This window comes from Microcaecilia unicolor, chromosome 5, assembly GCF_901765095.1.
Source record: "Microcaecilia unicolor chromosome 5, aMicUni1.1, whole genome shotgun sequence".
In the NCBI taxonomy this organism is placed as follows: Eukaryota; Metazoa; Chordata; class Amphibia; order Gymnophiona; family Siphonopidae; genus Microcaecilia; species Microcaecilia unicolor.
Genome location: NC_044035.1, coordinates 249,990,832 through 250,006,284, shown reverse-complemented (window position 1 = coordinate 250,006,284; position 15,453 = coordinate 249,990,832). Strand labels below are relative to the sequence as shown.

General features: G+C 42.2%; 1 protein-coding gene across 2 annotated transcripts in view; it reads left to right on the top strand.

Moving 5' to 3' along the window:
* CCDC58 (coiled-coil domain containing 58) overlaps nucleotides 1–15,453 on the top strand; it is a 41,206-nt gene that overhangs the window by 13,302 nt on the left and 12,451 nt on the right. For both annotated transcript variants that reach the window (XM_030205097.1, XM_030205098.1), the window contains exons 2-4: nucleotides 3,404–3,529; nucleotides 4,921–5,067; nucleotides 14,790–14,849. In XM_030205097.1, the coding sequence (XP_030060957.1) occupies nucleotides 3,404–3,529; nucleotides 4,921–5,067; nucleotides 14,790–14,849 (333 nt within the window). The remainder of the gene's footprint in view (nucleotides 1–3,403; nucleotides 3,530–4,920; nucleotides 5,068–14,789; nucleotides 14,850–15,453) is intronic.

Genomic DNA, 15,453 nt, shown 5'->3' with positions numbered 1-15,453 from the left:
CATTGTCACGTTTGTTTATTTAAACACTTGATATACTTCCTACCTTTACCGGAACTAGGTGGTTTACAAAATGGATCTAATATACACACACGAAGGAAAAGAACGCCATAAAATGATAGCACAAACCTAATACAACACTCGCCAAGATTGTATTCATTCTTCCACACAATCAGAAAGACAACTCAATTGAGGCCAGCTCACAGTTCAGTCTTCCCTCCTCCCAGGCTACAGATTGAAACCCTGCTTAAAGTTTTTTAATAACATTTTAAATCATTTATAATTCTCCTCGGTGCAAATTGGGTTGGCATGGATGGTGGAAATCATTTTGGAGGTCATGGCAGCAGTGGAACTAACTTTAGATTTAAAAAAATTTCAACTGGTTTTTGATAAACTGGAAACCATGAATAATAGGGTGGAAAGTTTTGGAAAAGAATTTGAGACTTATCAGTAATGCCTGACAGTTATAGAGAATGCAACCAATGCAGCAGAATGGGAGAAGGCTAAATTGCAAACAAGACTTACTTTGTTGGAAGAAAAACTTGACCAACTTGCGAACCACTTGAGAAGAAATAATTTGACTGTTGGGAATATCAGAGACAATGGTTAAATGGGAGCTACAAATAAAGTACTACTGGCCTGAAATACATTGAGCGTGCACACAGCGTAGGCCCTAGAAAAGAGGAAGAGTGGCCTAAGGGTTAGTGATACTGGGCAAGTCACTTAACCCTTCTTTGTCCCAGGTACAAAACTTAGATTGTGAGCTCACTAGGGACAGTAAAAGTATCTGCATATAATACTACAGAAAGGTGCTAACTAACTAACTTTTTTTTTACAGAATGGAGGAGTGGCCTAGTGGTTAGGGTGGTGGACTCTGGTCCTGGGGAACTGAGGAACTGAGTTCGATTCCCACTTCAGGTACAGGCAGCTCCTTGTGACTCTGGGCAAGTCACTTAACCCTCCATTGCCCCAGGTACAAATAAGTACCTGTATATAATATGTAAGCCGCATTGAGCCTGCCATGAGTGGGAAAGCGTGGGGTACAAATGTAAAAAAAAAAAAAAATAGAGCCAGCCACTATTATGTATTTCTACAGTGCTGCTAGACATATGCATTGCTATACACTAAACATGTAAGAGACAGTCCTTGCTCAAAAGAGCTTATAATCTATTTAAACAGACCATTAGGACAAATAAGGAATTAGGGAGTTTATTATGGGAATGATTGAAATACTGAGCAAGTGAATAAGGGGTTAAGACTAAAAGCAGCCTCAAAAAGGTGGCCTTTTAGCCTAGATTTGAATGGGGCCAGAATGAGCTTGATGTACCAATTCAGGAAGCCTGTTCTAGGCATACAGCAGAACAAGATGAAAGGGACCGAGTCTAGAGTTGGTAGTGGAGAAGAGTACAAATAAGAGTGACTTACCAGATGAGCAGCGTTCCCGGGGAAGGGTGCAGGGGGGAGATACGAGAAGAAAGATACTGAAGAGCTACAGAAAGAATGGCACTTTTAAGTCAGTAAGAGGAGTTTGATTTGTATATGAAAATGGATAGAGAGTCAGTGAAGACTTGAACGGAGAGGCTATGTGACACTTGCAGAAGCTAAGTCATGCAGCAGAATGTTGACCAGACTAAAGGGGAAAGAGAGAGTTTAGTGGGAGACCTGTGAGAAACAAGTTGCAGTAATCTAACCATGAGGTGATGGTGCGGATAAGGGTTTTGGTAGTGTGCTCAGAAAAGAAGGGACAAATTTTGGTGGTGATATAAAGGTTGCAGAAGAGAGGGTTCAAAAATACAGGAACAAGAGCAGCAAAAGAAAAGCACAAATGGGCCTTCAAGTCCTCTAACATCATATAAAACTCCTCGCCAAATTTGGACCTGTAGCTTTTGCTAATTTGAGGGTGTATGTTAGCCAATTTAAAAATTGATATAAAGAAAATGTGGCAATACTTTTAGAGGACACAAAACGTAAATTGAGCAGTGGGAGATCGCTTCTGTTATTGTTGAGCAGGAGAATACGTCTATTTTGGAAGACGTGTTATGCACTACAGTTGTTACCACTAAGACTACTGAAAAAGATCTGATTCTTGTGGATTTCCCACCTGGTGCAGAAAATGATGTTTGCTAGATGGGCAAATGGAAGATTCACTCTATTAGAATGCTTGATAAATAAAGAGGGCAAGTTGATGGGGCTTCAAGATTTCAAAATATGGAAACCTTCCATTGGAAGAAGACTGAGAGACTTTTTTTTTTCTAGAGGGGTCATCAAGGCGCACTTCAGTCTCAAAACTTCATAAGCTCTGCAGGCAGTAGAAAGTCAAAACAACCTTGGATTTGGAAGTTAAAGGGGAATAGATGGAGAAATAGCAAGAAATACTCTAAATGTGTAGAAACTAGTGCCGGAGATTCCACTCTTTGTTTCTACCGCAGATTTGATAGTGTGACAATTTTTCAAATTGTAAATAGTCTAATTCTTGCACGTATAGGTACTGACATCACTTTGTTCTAAATGCAAATCAGGAGAAGATACTTATACATGCCCTATGGTGTCCATGAATGCAGGCATATTCAAAGAGACTGTACAGTAGTAGTTGGGGAGTCTTATCGAACAAACTATCAAGCTTTGACTGGTACAACTCATTTTGGATAAAGTAGAAAAGCTGAGGGTGCAAGGGAAAGGAGTAAGATTGATACGCAAAGCAAGTGTTGTGGGAAAAATGTATTCAACATCGGGTGCATGAGGACCCACCCTCTTTTTGGTAGTGGAATCATTTTTTGGGTAGAAGTTACTGCTAGAATAAACATGCACACAATAAAGCCTTTTGTAGCAGTATTAAATATCTGTAACTTGCTGGTAGGTGGAATTTCTTTGCCAAAAATTGCTTTTGCTAACCAGTACCATGTAAAATATTTATTGCTCACTGCTAATTGGTTATTTTGTTTTGGTGATCTGACTTATTTTGTAAGCCACATTGAGCCTGCAAATAGGTGGGAAAATGTGGGATATAAATGCAATAAATAAATAAACTATACTTTACCTTGGGCATATTCATTGGACAGCGAATAAGCAAATATTTTAAATACATTCCTGAAATTAATTTGTCTAGGCTGGCACATTTCTTTATTAAGGGGCCCTTTTAATACAGCTTAGCATGTTCTAATGGGATTAGTGCATGCTAAATGCTATGAAGCCTATTGATTATAGAATGGGCTTCCTAGCATTTAGCACACGCTAATTCTGTTAGCACGTGCTAAGCTTTATTTAAAAGGCCCCTAAATCTTTAATTTTTGACATGAAAATCATCATGTTTGGCCCATTACTTTAGAGAAAAAAAAATCACATTTCTTCACATATGATCTTCAACTTCACAGTTTTATGTTTTTGACTTTTCTTCTTTGCAATGCAGGACATACTCAAGTTGATGAGAACGATTGATGATCGAATAGTTCATGAATTAAACACTACAGTTCCTACAGCCTCCTTTGCAGGGAAAATTGACGCCAGCCAAACATGCAAACAGCTTTATGAGTCTGTGAGTACACAAGATACAGTGCAGCACTCTGTTGTGAGTCTTCATGTGCTTTCCAAGCAGAAGGATGAATGGTGTTTTTTTCTTCTTCTGTAGTGGTCAGTGATGTGGTACATATCCTACAGTGGACACTGCAGAAGAATAATTCACTTTCTAAACCAGCCAAATTCATTCCCATCTCTCTCAGCATTATAAGGGGAAAACCATTTTTCTTGGTACTTTATTATTGAATATTAATAATAAATATTAATCTTTAATTTTGTTAAAGTCCAGTTGTTTCACTTTGTAGGTGAGAGTGTGAAAAATTACAATGGAATATCAGTAAAGACTAGTATTGTGAAAGGGAAATGAATTTTGGATTTAGCTCGCACATTTTTTGGTTGTAGCTTAAGGTTAGTTACATTCAAGTACAGTAGGTGTTTTTCTATGCCCAGCGGTCTTGCAAACTAAGGGGCTCTTTTACTAAAGCTCAGTGGTGTCCCTACCATTAGGCCAACTGAAGTAGGGGCCTCAGGCAGCACTCCTTCATGGAGTGGAATCTCACTTCTTTCCACCCTCCACACCAGCCATGGCCTAGCATCTCCCCCTGCCCCCAACTGGCCTCTTCTCTCTATTGAGGCCCACCTCTCTGATCTAACTTCCTGTTTCCTCAGAGGTGGGCTGCAGTAGAGAGAAGAGGCCAGTGGGCAGGGCTGCCGCCAACTTTTGAAAAACACAAAAGAAGGTAGGTTCGGGGAAGAGGGTTGAGGAAGGAAGAGGAGAGATGCCAGACCATGGGCAGGGGAGGGAGCTTGGAAAGAGAGGGCGAGAGAGGTTGGACTTGGGGGTGGGGGAGGACACCTGGGGCGATATCTCATCCCTCGCCTCAGACAGCAGATTGTTTGGGTCACCCCTGCTGAAGCTTAGTACATGCTAAATGCTAAGAAGCTATAGGTATAGCATTTTGCACACACTAATTCCATTAGTGCTCTTTAAGCTTTAGTAAAAGGGCCCCCCAATCTTGTGCCTGAGGCAATGGAGGATTAAATGGCTCGCCAAAGATCAGAAGTAGCAGCAGCAGCAGTGGGATTTGAACCCTGGCTTCCCTGATTTAGAGCCTGCTGCTCTAATCAACTACTTCTCCACTCCTGAGGCCTGTGACATTTCAAGGAAGGGAAGACTTTAGGTGTATGAGTAGTTGGGGATTCAGAATCTCTTAGGGCGTGAGAAGTGTGTTTGTTGACCATCACTTTGATGCTCTTTCTCTGCACTAAGAGCCATATGCTCTTTTAAAGCTGAAATACTGCCTCTAAGCTGTACTTTAATGATGCTTCCTTCACATGGAGAAAACGTCACTTGTGGATATTAGGTTGGGAGGATGTTCTGAGCTGCTGTGGCTGTTTCTTTTCTTGCAGCTGAGAGAAGCTCATGCCAGTAGAGAGAGAGCCATAAAACACTGCATAGCTCAGACGTCGGCAGTAGTAAATAAACTGCGAGAAGAAAGAGAAAAGGACTTTGGGGACTCGGCACTAATAAAGCAGCTCAGGAAAGAGCAGACAAAGGTAAGAAATAGGAACCTTGCTGAGCTTTTGCATCTGATTTTACATTTTCTTGTCCTGTCACAGGCTCTGATAAAAGAGCTAGCGAATTCAGTGTTTTGGGTAAAAAAAAAAATTAGGGCCAAATTCAGGGCCCCTTTTACTAAGCTGCGTAAGTGTCTACGTGCTCCCAACGCAAGTCAAAATGGAGTTACCGGCTGACTATCGTGTGGCTCTTGTGGTAATTTAATTTTTGGCGCGCGTCCGATATGCACGTCTGAAAATATTTTTTATTTTCGGACGCGCATAGGTCATTACCGCCCGGATTCTTTACCGCTAGATCAATGGCTGGTGGTAAGGTGTCGGACCCAAAATGGACGCGCGACAATTTTGATTTTGCCGCACGGCCATTTTCGGAGACAAAAAAAAAAAAAAGGCTTTTTTTTTACAGGCACGCTGAAAAATGGATTGGTGCATGCCCAAAACTCGCGCCTTTGTAAAAGGGACCCCTCAGTAAATGGCACTGAAAATTGGGCACAAGGAAAAATTTGCATTTGGTGCTATTCTATGAAGTGCGCTTTGGGCTGGGAGCTCTTTATAGAATAGCGTTTAACGCATATTCTCCTACCCAACTTTGGGCGCAAGGGATTACACTAACTGAAACCCGGTATAAAACCTGGCACGCAACTTGGACCTGCAGCCCCCGAATTCTATAACTCTGCGTAATTCTTTTGAAAGCCCTGGGCCCGTCCATGCTCCCTTTGGGCTGCACATTGTGTTCTATTCTCAGTTTATATTCCAAGGTATCTCCAGATCACAGCATAAGAAGCATCACAATCAGATGGAATTACAAACCTTACATTTCAACTCAAATCATACCTTATTTATTTCTGAGAATAATAACAGTTTTCAGTTGCTTTCTAAATTGTAAATAAGAATTGATAGACCTAATATGATGATGTAAATTATTCCATAATTTTACTTCCAAATATTGAAAGAAGTAAAATAGTTTTTAATCTTAATTCCCCTGAAACTCAGAAACATCAAGGACCTAAAATTAACCAGCCGAGATGTACTCCTTTCTGGTAATAAAATCAAATAAGACTATCCTGCTTATAATCGAAAGAGAAAAACGCCTATATTCCGACCTAAATCGGGACATGGACGTCTTTCTCACGCGGGTGCCCAAATTGGTATAATCGAAAGCCGATTTTGGGCGTTTCCAACTGCACTTTGTTGCGGGAACGAATAAAGTTGATGGGGGCGTGGTGAAGGCGGGACTGAGGCGTGGTTATCAGCTGAGCAGAGATGTGCGTGCTCGGCTGATAATGGAAAAAAGAAAGGCGTTTTTAGAGAGAATTTAGGTCACTTTTGTTGGACCCATTTTTTTTCACAAACAGGTCCCAAAAAAGTGCCCTAAATGACCAGATGACCACCGGAGGGAACCGGGGATGACCTCCCCTGACTCCCCCAGTGGTCACTAACCCCCTCCCACCAAAAAAACCGAACGTTAAACACTTTTTTTTCCAACTTGTAAGCCAGCCTCAAATGTCATTCCCAGCTCCATGACAGCAGTATGCAGGTCCCCGAAGTAATTTTAGTTTAGTTGGTGCTGCGCGGGACCCATGCAGAGAGGAAAAATCGGAAGAAAAAAAAAAAAAACAAGCAAGTGCAGTCAGGGACGTCTAAATTACCTTGATAGTAAAAGGGGGATTTGAACCAGCAACCTTCTGATTACAAGCTCAGTGCTCTAGCCAGTGCACCACGTTATTCAGTTGCTTAGATGTCCTTCCCTTTCCATTAAGTCTCTCCAAGTTTCTGTCAGCCAATCACAGCTGTTTAGCGGACACCCTAAAAATTCTTGGAGTTACCATCGATCGACACCTAACACTCGAAAGCCTACTACTACTACTACTACTATTTAGCATTTCTATAGCGCTACAAGGCATACGCAGCGCTGCACAAACATAGAAGAAAGACAGTCCCTGCTCAAAGAGCTTACAATCTAATAGACAAAAAATAAATAAAGTAAGCAAATCAAATCAATTAATGTGAACGGGAAGGAAGAGAGGAGGGTAGGTGGAGGTGAGTGGTTACAAGTGGTTACGAGTCAAAAGCAATGTTAAAGAGGTGGGCTTTCAGTCTAGATTTAAAGGTGGCCAAGGATGGGGAAAGACGTAGGGGCTCAGGAAGTTTATGCCAGGCGTAGGTTGCAGCGAGACAGAAGGCGCGAAGTCTGGAGTTGGCAGTAGTGGAGAAGGGAACAGATAAGAAGGATTTATCCATGGAGCGGAGTGCACGGGAAGGGGTGTAGGGAAGGACGAGTGTGGAGAGATACTGAGGAGCAGCAGAGTGAATACATTTATAGGTTAGTAGAAGAAGTTTGAACAGGATGCGAAAACGGATAGGGAGCCAGTGAAGGGTCTTGAGCAGAGGGGTAGTATGAGTAAAGCGACCCTGGCGGAAGATGAGACGGGCAGCAGAGTTTTGAACCGACTGGAGAGGGGAGAGGTGACTAAGTGGGAGGCCAGCAAGAAGCAGATTGCAGTAGTCTAAACGAGAGGTGACAAGGGTGTGAAAAACACAACCAAGAAGATGTTCCACTCAATGTGGAAATTAAAAAGAGGAAGACCTTTCTTCCCAAGGAATGTTTTTTCCGTAATCTGGTACAATCAATGGTGCTCAGTCATCTAGATTACTGCAACGCACTCTATGCCGGCTGTAAAGAACAAATAATCAAGAAACTTCAGACAGCCCAGAACACTGCAGCTAGACTCATATTTGGCAAAACAAAATATGAAAGTGCCAAGCCCCTACGAGAAAACCTACACTGGCTCCCACTCAAAGAATGCATCATGTTCAAAATTTGCTCCCTAGTTCACAAAATCATTCATGGAGATGCACCAGCCTACATGTCAGACCTGATAGACTTACCACCCAGGAATGCCAAAAGATCATCCCGCACATTCCTTGATCTGCACTTCCCTAACTGCAAAAATCTAAAATACAAAGTAATGCACGCGTCAAACTTCACCTACTTAAGCACACAGTTATGGAACGCACTGCCCGCAACTTAAAAATGACCTACGAACTAACGAACTTCCGCAAACTACTGAAGACCCATCTCTTCAGCAAGGCTTACCAAAAAGATCAACCAATGTGAATATACATAAATCCTCCACACGTAGTTAGAAATGTCTTATAATATCTGCTTGTCATACTACTATCATGTGTTATCATTATCATGTTGCCAAAAATTTTCTGTAACACTAAATGCCTATTTTTCTATTATATTTCCACTTTCCATGATGTTGTAAGCCACATTGAGCTTGCAAAGAGGTGGGAAAATGTGGGATACAAATGCAATAAATAAAATAAATAAATATGTATACCTGACCTTGATTTGTATCTGCCATTTTCAGGGCACAGGCCATAGAGGTCTGCCCAGCACTAGCCCCGCCTCCCAAACACCGGAGCTGCCACCCAATTTCTGCTAAGTTTCTGAGGATCCATTCCTTCTGAACAGAATTCCTTTGTTTATCCCATGCATTTTTTAATTCCGATACCGTTTTCATCTCCACCACCTCCCGCGGGAGAGCATTCCAAGTATCTACCACTCTCTCCGTGAAAAAAATACTTCCTGACATTTTTCTTCAGTCTGCCCCCCTTAACCTCATTTCATGTCCTCTAGTTCTACCGCCTTCCCGTCTCCGGAAAAGGTTTGTTTGCGGATTAATACCTTTCAAATATTTGAACGTCTGTATCATATCACCTCTGTTTCTCCTTTTCTCCAGGGTATACATGTTCAGGTCAGCAAGTCTCTCCTCATATGTCTTGTAACGCAAATCCCATACCACTTTTGTAGCTTTTCTTTGCACCGCTTCAATTCTTTTTACATCCTTAGCAAGATACGGCCTCCAAAACTGAACACAATACTCCAAGTGGGGCCTCACCAACGACTTGTACAGGGGCATCAACACCTCCTTTCTTCTGCTTGTCACACCTCTCTCTATACAGCCTAGCAACCTTCTAGCTATGGCCACCGCCTTGTCACACTGTTTCGTCGCCTTCAGATCCTCAGATACTATCACCCCAAGATCCCTCTCCCTGTCAGACTTTCACCGGCTAACACATACGTCTCCTGTGGATTTCTACTCCCTAAGTGCATCACTTTGCATTTCTTTGTATTGAATTTTATTTGCCAAACCTTAGACCATTCTTCTAGCTTCTGCAGATCCTTTTTCATGTTTTCTACTCCCTCCTGGGTGTCCACTCTGTTACAAATCTTGATATCATCCGCAAAAAGGCAAACTTTACCTTCTAACCCTTCGGCAATGTCACTCACGAATATATTGAACAGAATCGGCCCCAGCACCAGTCCCTGAGGCATTCCACTACTCCCCTTTCCCTCATTCACCACCACCCTCTGTTGTTTGTCCATCAACCAGTTCCTAATCCAGTTCACCATGTTGGGTCCTATCTTCAGCCTGTCAAGTTTATTCAAGAGCCTCCTGTGGGGAACCGTGTCAAAAGCTTTGCTGAAATGTAAGTAGATTACATCTATAGCACATCCTTGATTCAGTTTTCTGGTCACCCAGTCAAAGAATTTGATGAAATTTGTTTGGCATGATTTACCTTTGGTAAAACCATGTTGTCTTGGCTCTTGCAACTTATTGGCTTCCAGGAAATTCACTATCCCTTTCCTTCAGCATCGCTTCCATTACTTTTCCAATAACCGAAGTGAGGCTTACCAGCCTGTAGTTTGTATCTTCTTCCCTATCACCACTTTTGTGAAGAGGGACCAGATCTGCTCTTCTCCAATCCCACGGAACCTCACCCGTCTCCAAGGATTTATTAAACAGATCTTTAAGAGGACCTGCCACAACCTCTCTGAGCTCCCTCAATATCCTGAGGTGGATCCCATCCAGTCCAATGGCTTTGTCCATCTTTAGATTTTCAAGTTATTCATACACACTCTCTTCCGTGAACGATGCTATACCCGCTCCATTCTCATATGTACTATTGCCAGTCGATCATGGTCCTTCTCCAGGATTTTCTTCAGTGAAAACAGAACAAAAGTATTTGTCTATTTAGCTTTAAAAAATTAGCATTGGCCCATGAATCTATCAAACTAATATTCTTATCATTGCTATAGTATCATCAAAATTATTCAAAGCAGTACAAAGCAAAAAAAATATCATCAGCGTATGTCATTATCTTAAGCCCAAAAGATGATAACCAAACACCCAGTGGTTTCATGTACACATTAAATAGTAAATATACATCTGGGGCACTCCAAGTCTGCAACCAGGAGACCATGGGTTGGAAAAAACACCATCCTTTCACACCAAATAAGATCTTTCCCCCCAAAATTCAGAGAACCACTTCAATACCTTCCCTTCTATGCCCAATTCAGTGAGCCTGTGAAGCATTAATGAATGATCAATAGCATCAAAAGCCACTGATATGTCAAACTGCAAAAGTACTGCCTGGCCACCTCTACTCAAGATGTTTCTAATTTTAGAGGTTAGGGAAAGAAGTAAAGTTTCAATACTGTATAAGGGACGGAAACCATGCTGTGAATGATGTAAGCAATCATTAGCAAAAACAAATTATTTAAATTGCTAATATCCCAAAAACTCCAAAGATTTTGCCATTCAAGGGATTCCTGGCACTGGATGATAATTATCCACTTGAGAAAGGTCAGCACCAGTAGTCTTAGGGATGTAAGTAAGTGCAATATTTGAGGCTGAATCAGGATATACTCCGTCTGGGGGGGGGGGGGGGGGGGGGGGGGAGGAGAGATTCCATTAACCTAATCATCCAAGAAGCCATGTTAGGCAAAATTGTTCTTAACAAATATGAAGGACAAGTATCCAAATAAGAAATTCTTAGAGAGAGCCTTAAAAACATTAACAGCAAAATCTAAATTTATGAGAGGATTTGGGTGCAGATCTTTATACAATTGCACGTAGACAGCTCTGCGCACACAAATCCAAATTAGAGCCAAATGTCAGTTGATTAACAGCCAATTATTGATTAATGGCTCATTTACTAATTTATTTGTGTGTGAGATTGATGTTCTTGAATCTGAGTCACTACTGTTCCAACTTGAAACTGTATCAACTTGCTTCCTTAAATGTCTCATTTGTACTACATTATTCTGGGAAACTGAAACAAAGGACATAAATACTTTATGCAGGGCTTCCAGGGCAATCCAGACAGAATCCAGTGGTATTTCAACCGGTCTTACCAGCAGTTGTAAAGCTGCTGCACATAAGATGGATTCTTCAGGCAATGTCTCCTGAGCTGATGGTAAAAGCACCTCTAATTAAGGATCAGGTGCTAACCGCAGCAGAAAACTGCCAGATTTCTCCACTTCTAGTGTCAGGCAGCCATATTCCCCAGCGTGGATGGAACAGAGGTCTGCTTCTCCACCGCAGATCCAGCAATGGCGTCGCCTATTACAGAGGTCTGCTCCAGGCCTTCCACCATTCATGGGTTAGGAGTTACAGGTCCGCTAGGGCTGAACGAAGACTTGCTTTCCGTCTTGGGCCCTTCCCTTCTGAGTACAGTGGAAATGCCCACTTGACTTGATGGCCAATCAAAAGCTGCTATGGAGGTTTGCCACAACGAAGCAGCTCCTAATTTTGTGGGGAGAAGTCCCTTTACTTTCCCTTTTGCTTTGGCATGCTCAGCAGAAGTAGTAAAACAGCAAAACTGCTGTAATAAGGTAGAAAAAAAAAACCATGAGTAATACAGCGTGCTCCTAGCAGGCTCTCATATCAGCAGCCATCTTGGTTCCCCTGCCTAGGGCTCTTCTCACAACGCTCCCTAGGTGGCTTTATTTTAAAAAACACAAAAAACGAGCTGTATTTTTTTTTCCTGGTCTTCATGAGCCTTAAGACTGCTGCTGAATTGTGTGATCTCCGAGTTAAAAGTGGACTTATAACATCCTCCTAGAAAAGTATAACAAAAAAGATGTGTGCAGATGATTGTTGTTATGCAGATGTCCTAAGAGTAACTGGGTAGTCTGAAAGAAAGAAACAAAATATTTTTACGTTACCATAATTGAACAAGAAGCATTGTCAGGAAGCACAAAGTGGTTAGACAGAAAGAAGACCAGATGTTCAGTCCAACCATGTCTCCTAATTTTCCTGTGCCTCAGCCTGAATTGGATGATTCCTCTCCTTGCTTTTGGAAGTACTCATCAAATTCAGGTGTTAGAGGAAATAGAGTATAACGAGAATCTACAAAATCCTGAGTAGAGTAGAACGGGTAAACATGAATCAATTGTACTTTTTGAAAGCGTGAACAAAGACTAGGGGATACTCCATGAAGTTACATGTGACCATCTCTGGGAAAAAGTGACTAAAGTCACCAGAAACCAAAAAAAAAAAGAAGTTTTAAGTAATTATTTTTTGAGTTCTTTGGTTCTCTGTATTTGTTTGTATTTTTATGAATGTTGTATTGTAACCCGTGGGCTAAAAATTAATAAATGTAAACCATTTGTAATACAACAGTCCAAGCCCGATCCTTTTATGTGAAAAAATAAAAAAGTTACGGAAGTTCAAACGCTTATGGGCCCATGACGTGAAAAATCAGCCATTCTCAACATTTTGGATCCGCTACTTTAGTCCCCTTTTTTTCCTAGAGACCAACACACATAGTAGCACATTTAAAACAAATGGAGAAAATATTTTCTTTTCACTCAATGAATAGTTTTGTTCTGGAACTCATTGCCAGAGGCTGTGGTTAAAGCAGCATAAATGGGCCTAAAGATTTGAACAAATTCCTGGAAGAAAAGTCCATAAACCATTATTAAGGTAGACCTGTGGAAAATCACTTTATATCCCTGGGGGGCAGTAGCATGGAGTCTTGCTGCTACTTGGACTGTGCCAGGTGCTTGTGACATGGATAACTCTTCATAATGTAACCCATAATCGTACTGCAACCAATTGTACTTCCATCATTCACAATGTATTGTAAGCCACACTGAGCCCGCAAATAGGTGGGAAAATGTGGGATACAAATGCAAATAAATAAATAAAATAAATAAAATACTGTTGGAAGCAGGCTACTGGGCTAGATGGACTTTTGGTCTGATCCAGTAGGGCAGTTTTTATGTGACTGTACAGTTCCTTATCCAGGGAGGCAAGCTGAGACAATCCTAATTTTTGCATGGGTTTTACTGTTGAGTTCCATGCAAAAAAACGGGAATATGTTTCCTTGCATGCAGTGGGGTAAAACCAGGACTGGCAGTGGCGTACTGAGGGCGGGGCGGTGGGGGAGGTCCGCCCCGGGTGCATGCTGCAGGAGGGGTGCAGGGAGCAGCCGCACGGCTGTCGGCTCCACTGGTTTCCTTCTCCCTCTGCTGTTACTTTTTTTTTTTTTTGGTTACATTTGTACCCCGCGCTTTCCCACTCATGGCAGGCTCAATGCGGCTTACATGGGGCAATGGAGGGTTAAATGACTTGCCCAGAGTCACAAGGAGCTGCCTGTGCCTGAAGTGGGAATCGAACTCAGTTCCTCTGTTCTCCAGGACCAAAGTCCACCACCCTAACCACTAGGCCACTCCCCCCACTTCCTGTTCCGGGGCAGAGGGAGCAGAGAACCAGCAGAGCCAACAGCTGTGCGACTGCTCTCAGCACCCCAGCAAGTAAGAAGAATGCACCCGGGGGGGAGAGGGGGAGGACGACATCGTGCTGCACTGGGGGGGGGGGGGGGGGTTGCATATCTGTGTAGCAGTGATCCGCCCCGGGTGGCCAATGAGGACTGGTACACCCTTTTGGTCGTAGACTTATATGATCACTCCAGGCACTAAGAATGTAAATATTGTATAAATAGTAAAACCGTATATCCTACTGAAATCTTAAACCGTTTAAATCCTGCAGGGGAAGAGGCAGGCCCAAACTGCCTACATGATCCCTACTCAGTTCCTTGAGCAGGTCTATGGCTTGCACCAGAAGATATTAAACATTTTTAAATGACAAAGGGAAAGGGAAATGACTTGATATACTGCCTTTCTGAGGTTTTTGCAACTACATTCAAAGTGGTTTATATATATTCAGGTACTTATTTTTTGTACCAGGGGCAATGGAGGGTTAAGTGACTTGCCCAGAGTCACAAGGAGCTGCAGTGGGAATCGAACTCAGTTCCCCAGGATCAAAGTCCACTGCACTAACCACTAGGCTACTCCTCCGATCCACAAAACAGCTGCTGTTTCACATACTAAGCATAGAATCTGAGATATTAAAGTATAAAGATTGCCAGGATTCTGTTTGAATGATATGCTGTATAAACATTCATATTCCTAATTTTGTAATTTCTAAACACTATTGCTGGTAAATAATTACAGACTAGTCAGCCTTCCAAAATTAAACAAGAAAAAGATTTAGGGGGACTTTTACTAAGGCGCAGTAGCGTTTTTAGCGCGCGCTAAAAATAGGCATGAGCTAAACGCTAGAGACGCCCATAGGAATACATTGACATCTGTAGCATTTAGTGTGCGTCTATTTTTAGCACACACTAAAAACGCTAGCGTGCCTTAGTAAAAGACCCCCTTGCATTATGACCTGGATTGGTCACTGTTGGAAGCAGAATACTGGTATAGATTGGACTTTAGTTTGACCCGGTATGGTAATTCTTATGTTAACACTGAATCTAACTATGTTGTCTTTTGTTTTTGTTTTGTTTGACCTTGTGCAACATCCAGTTGCTCATCCCTCTTGTTTTGATTCCCTCAGTTGAAACTTATGCAGTCCGAGCTGAATGTGGAAGAAGTTGTGAATGACCGAAGCTGGAAGGTACAAAGTCATTTCTGCTTTTGGCTTATGGAAACCCACAGGAGGCCCATTAAATGAGAGGAGGCAATATCTGAATTGTTGGAGTATGGTAGGGGTCGGGAGGGGGGATGACTTTGGACAGCAACCACTCGAATCTTTATTTTATAATGATGTGCCTAGTGTGAGAAAAAGACCTCAGGAGACATAATTCAACTGAACAATAAGGGCTCAATATTCAAAAAGCAGGAAAAGCTCCTACTCGGGTAAAGCCCTATGAGCGACCCAGCATCTGATATTCAGTGGCACTTAACTGATTAGTGCCACAGAATATCGTCACTAACCAGCTATCTCCTAACAGGTTAGGGGCAGGCTGGGAGCAGAGTGTGGACAGAGCACCTACTTAGCCAGTTAGCAGTGATTTAACTGCCTAAAGTTAGGACAGCAATAAGGTTGTCCTAACTTTGTACTAAAGTTAACCAGGCACTGGTCTGAATATCGGCCGGTGCTTGGTTGACTTCCAGGTGACCGCTGATACCTAGATATTCAATGCTGGGAACTGCACATACTCCGGCATTGAATATCTGAGGTTGTGAGCGGCTCCAACACCACAGGCTCAATATCAGGC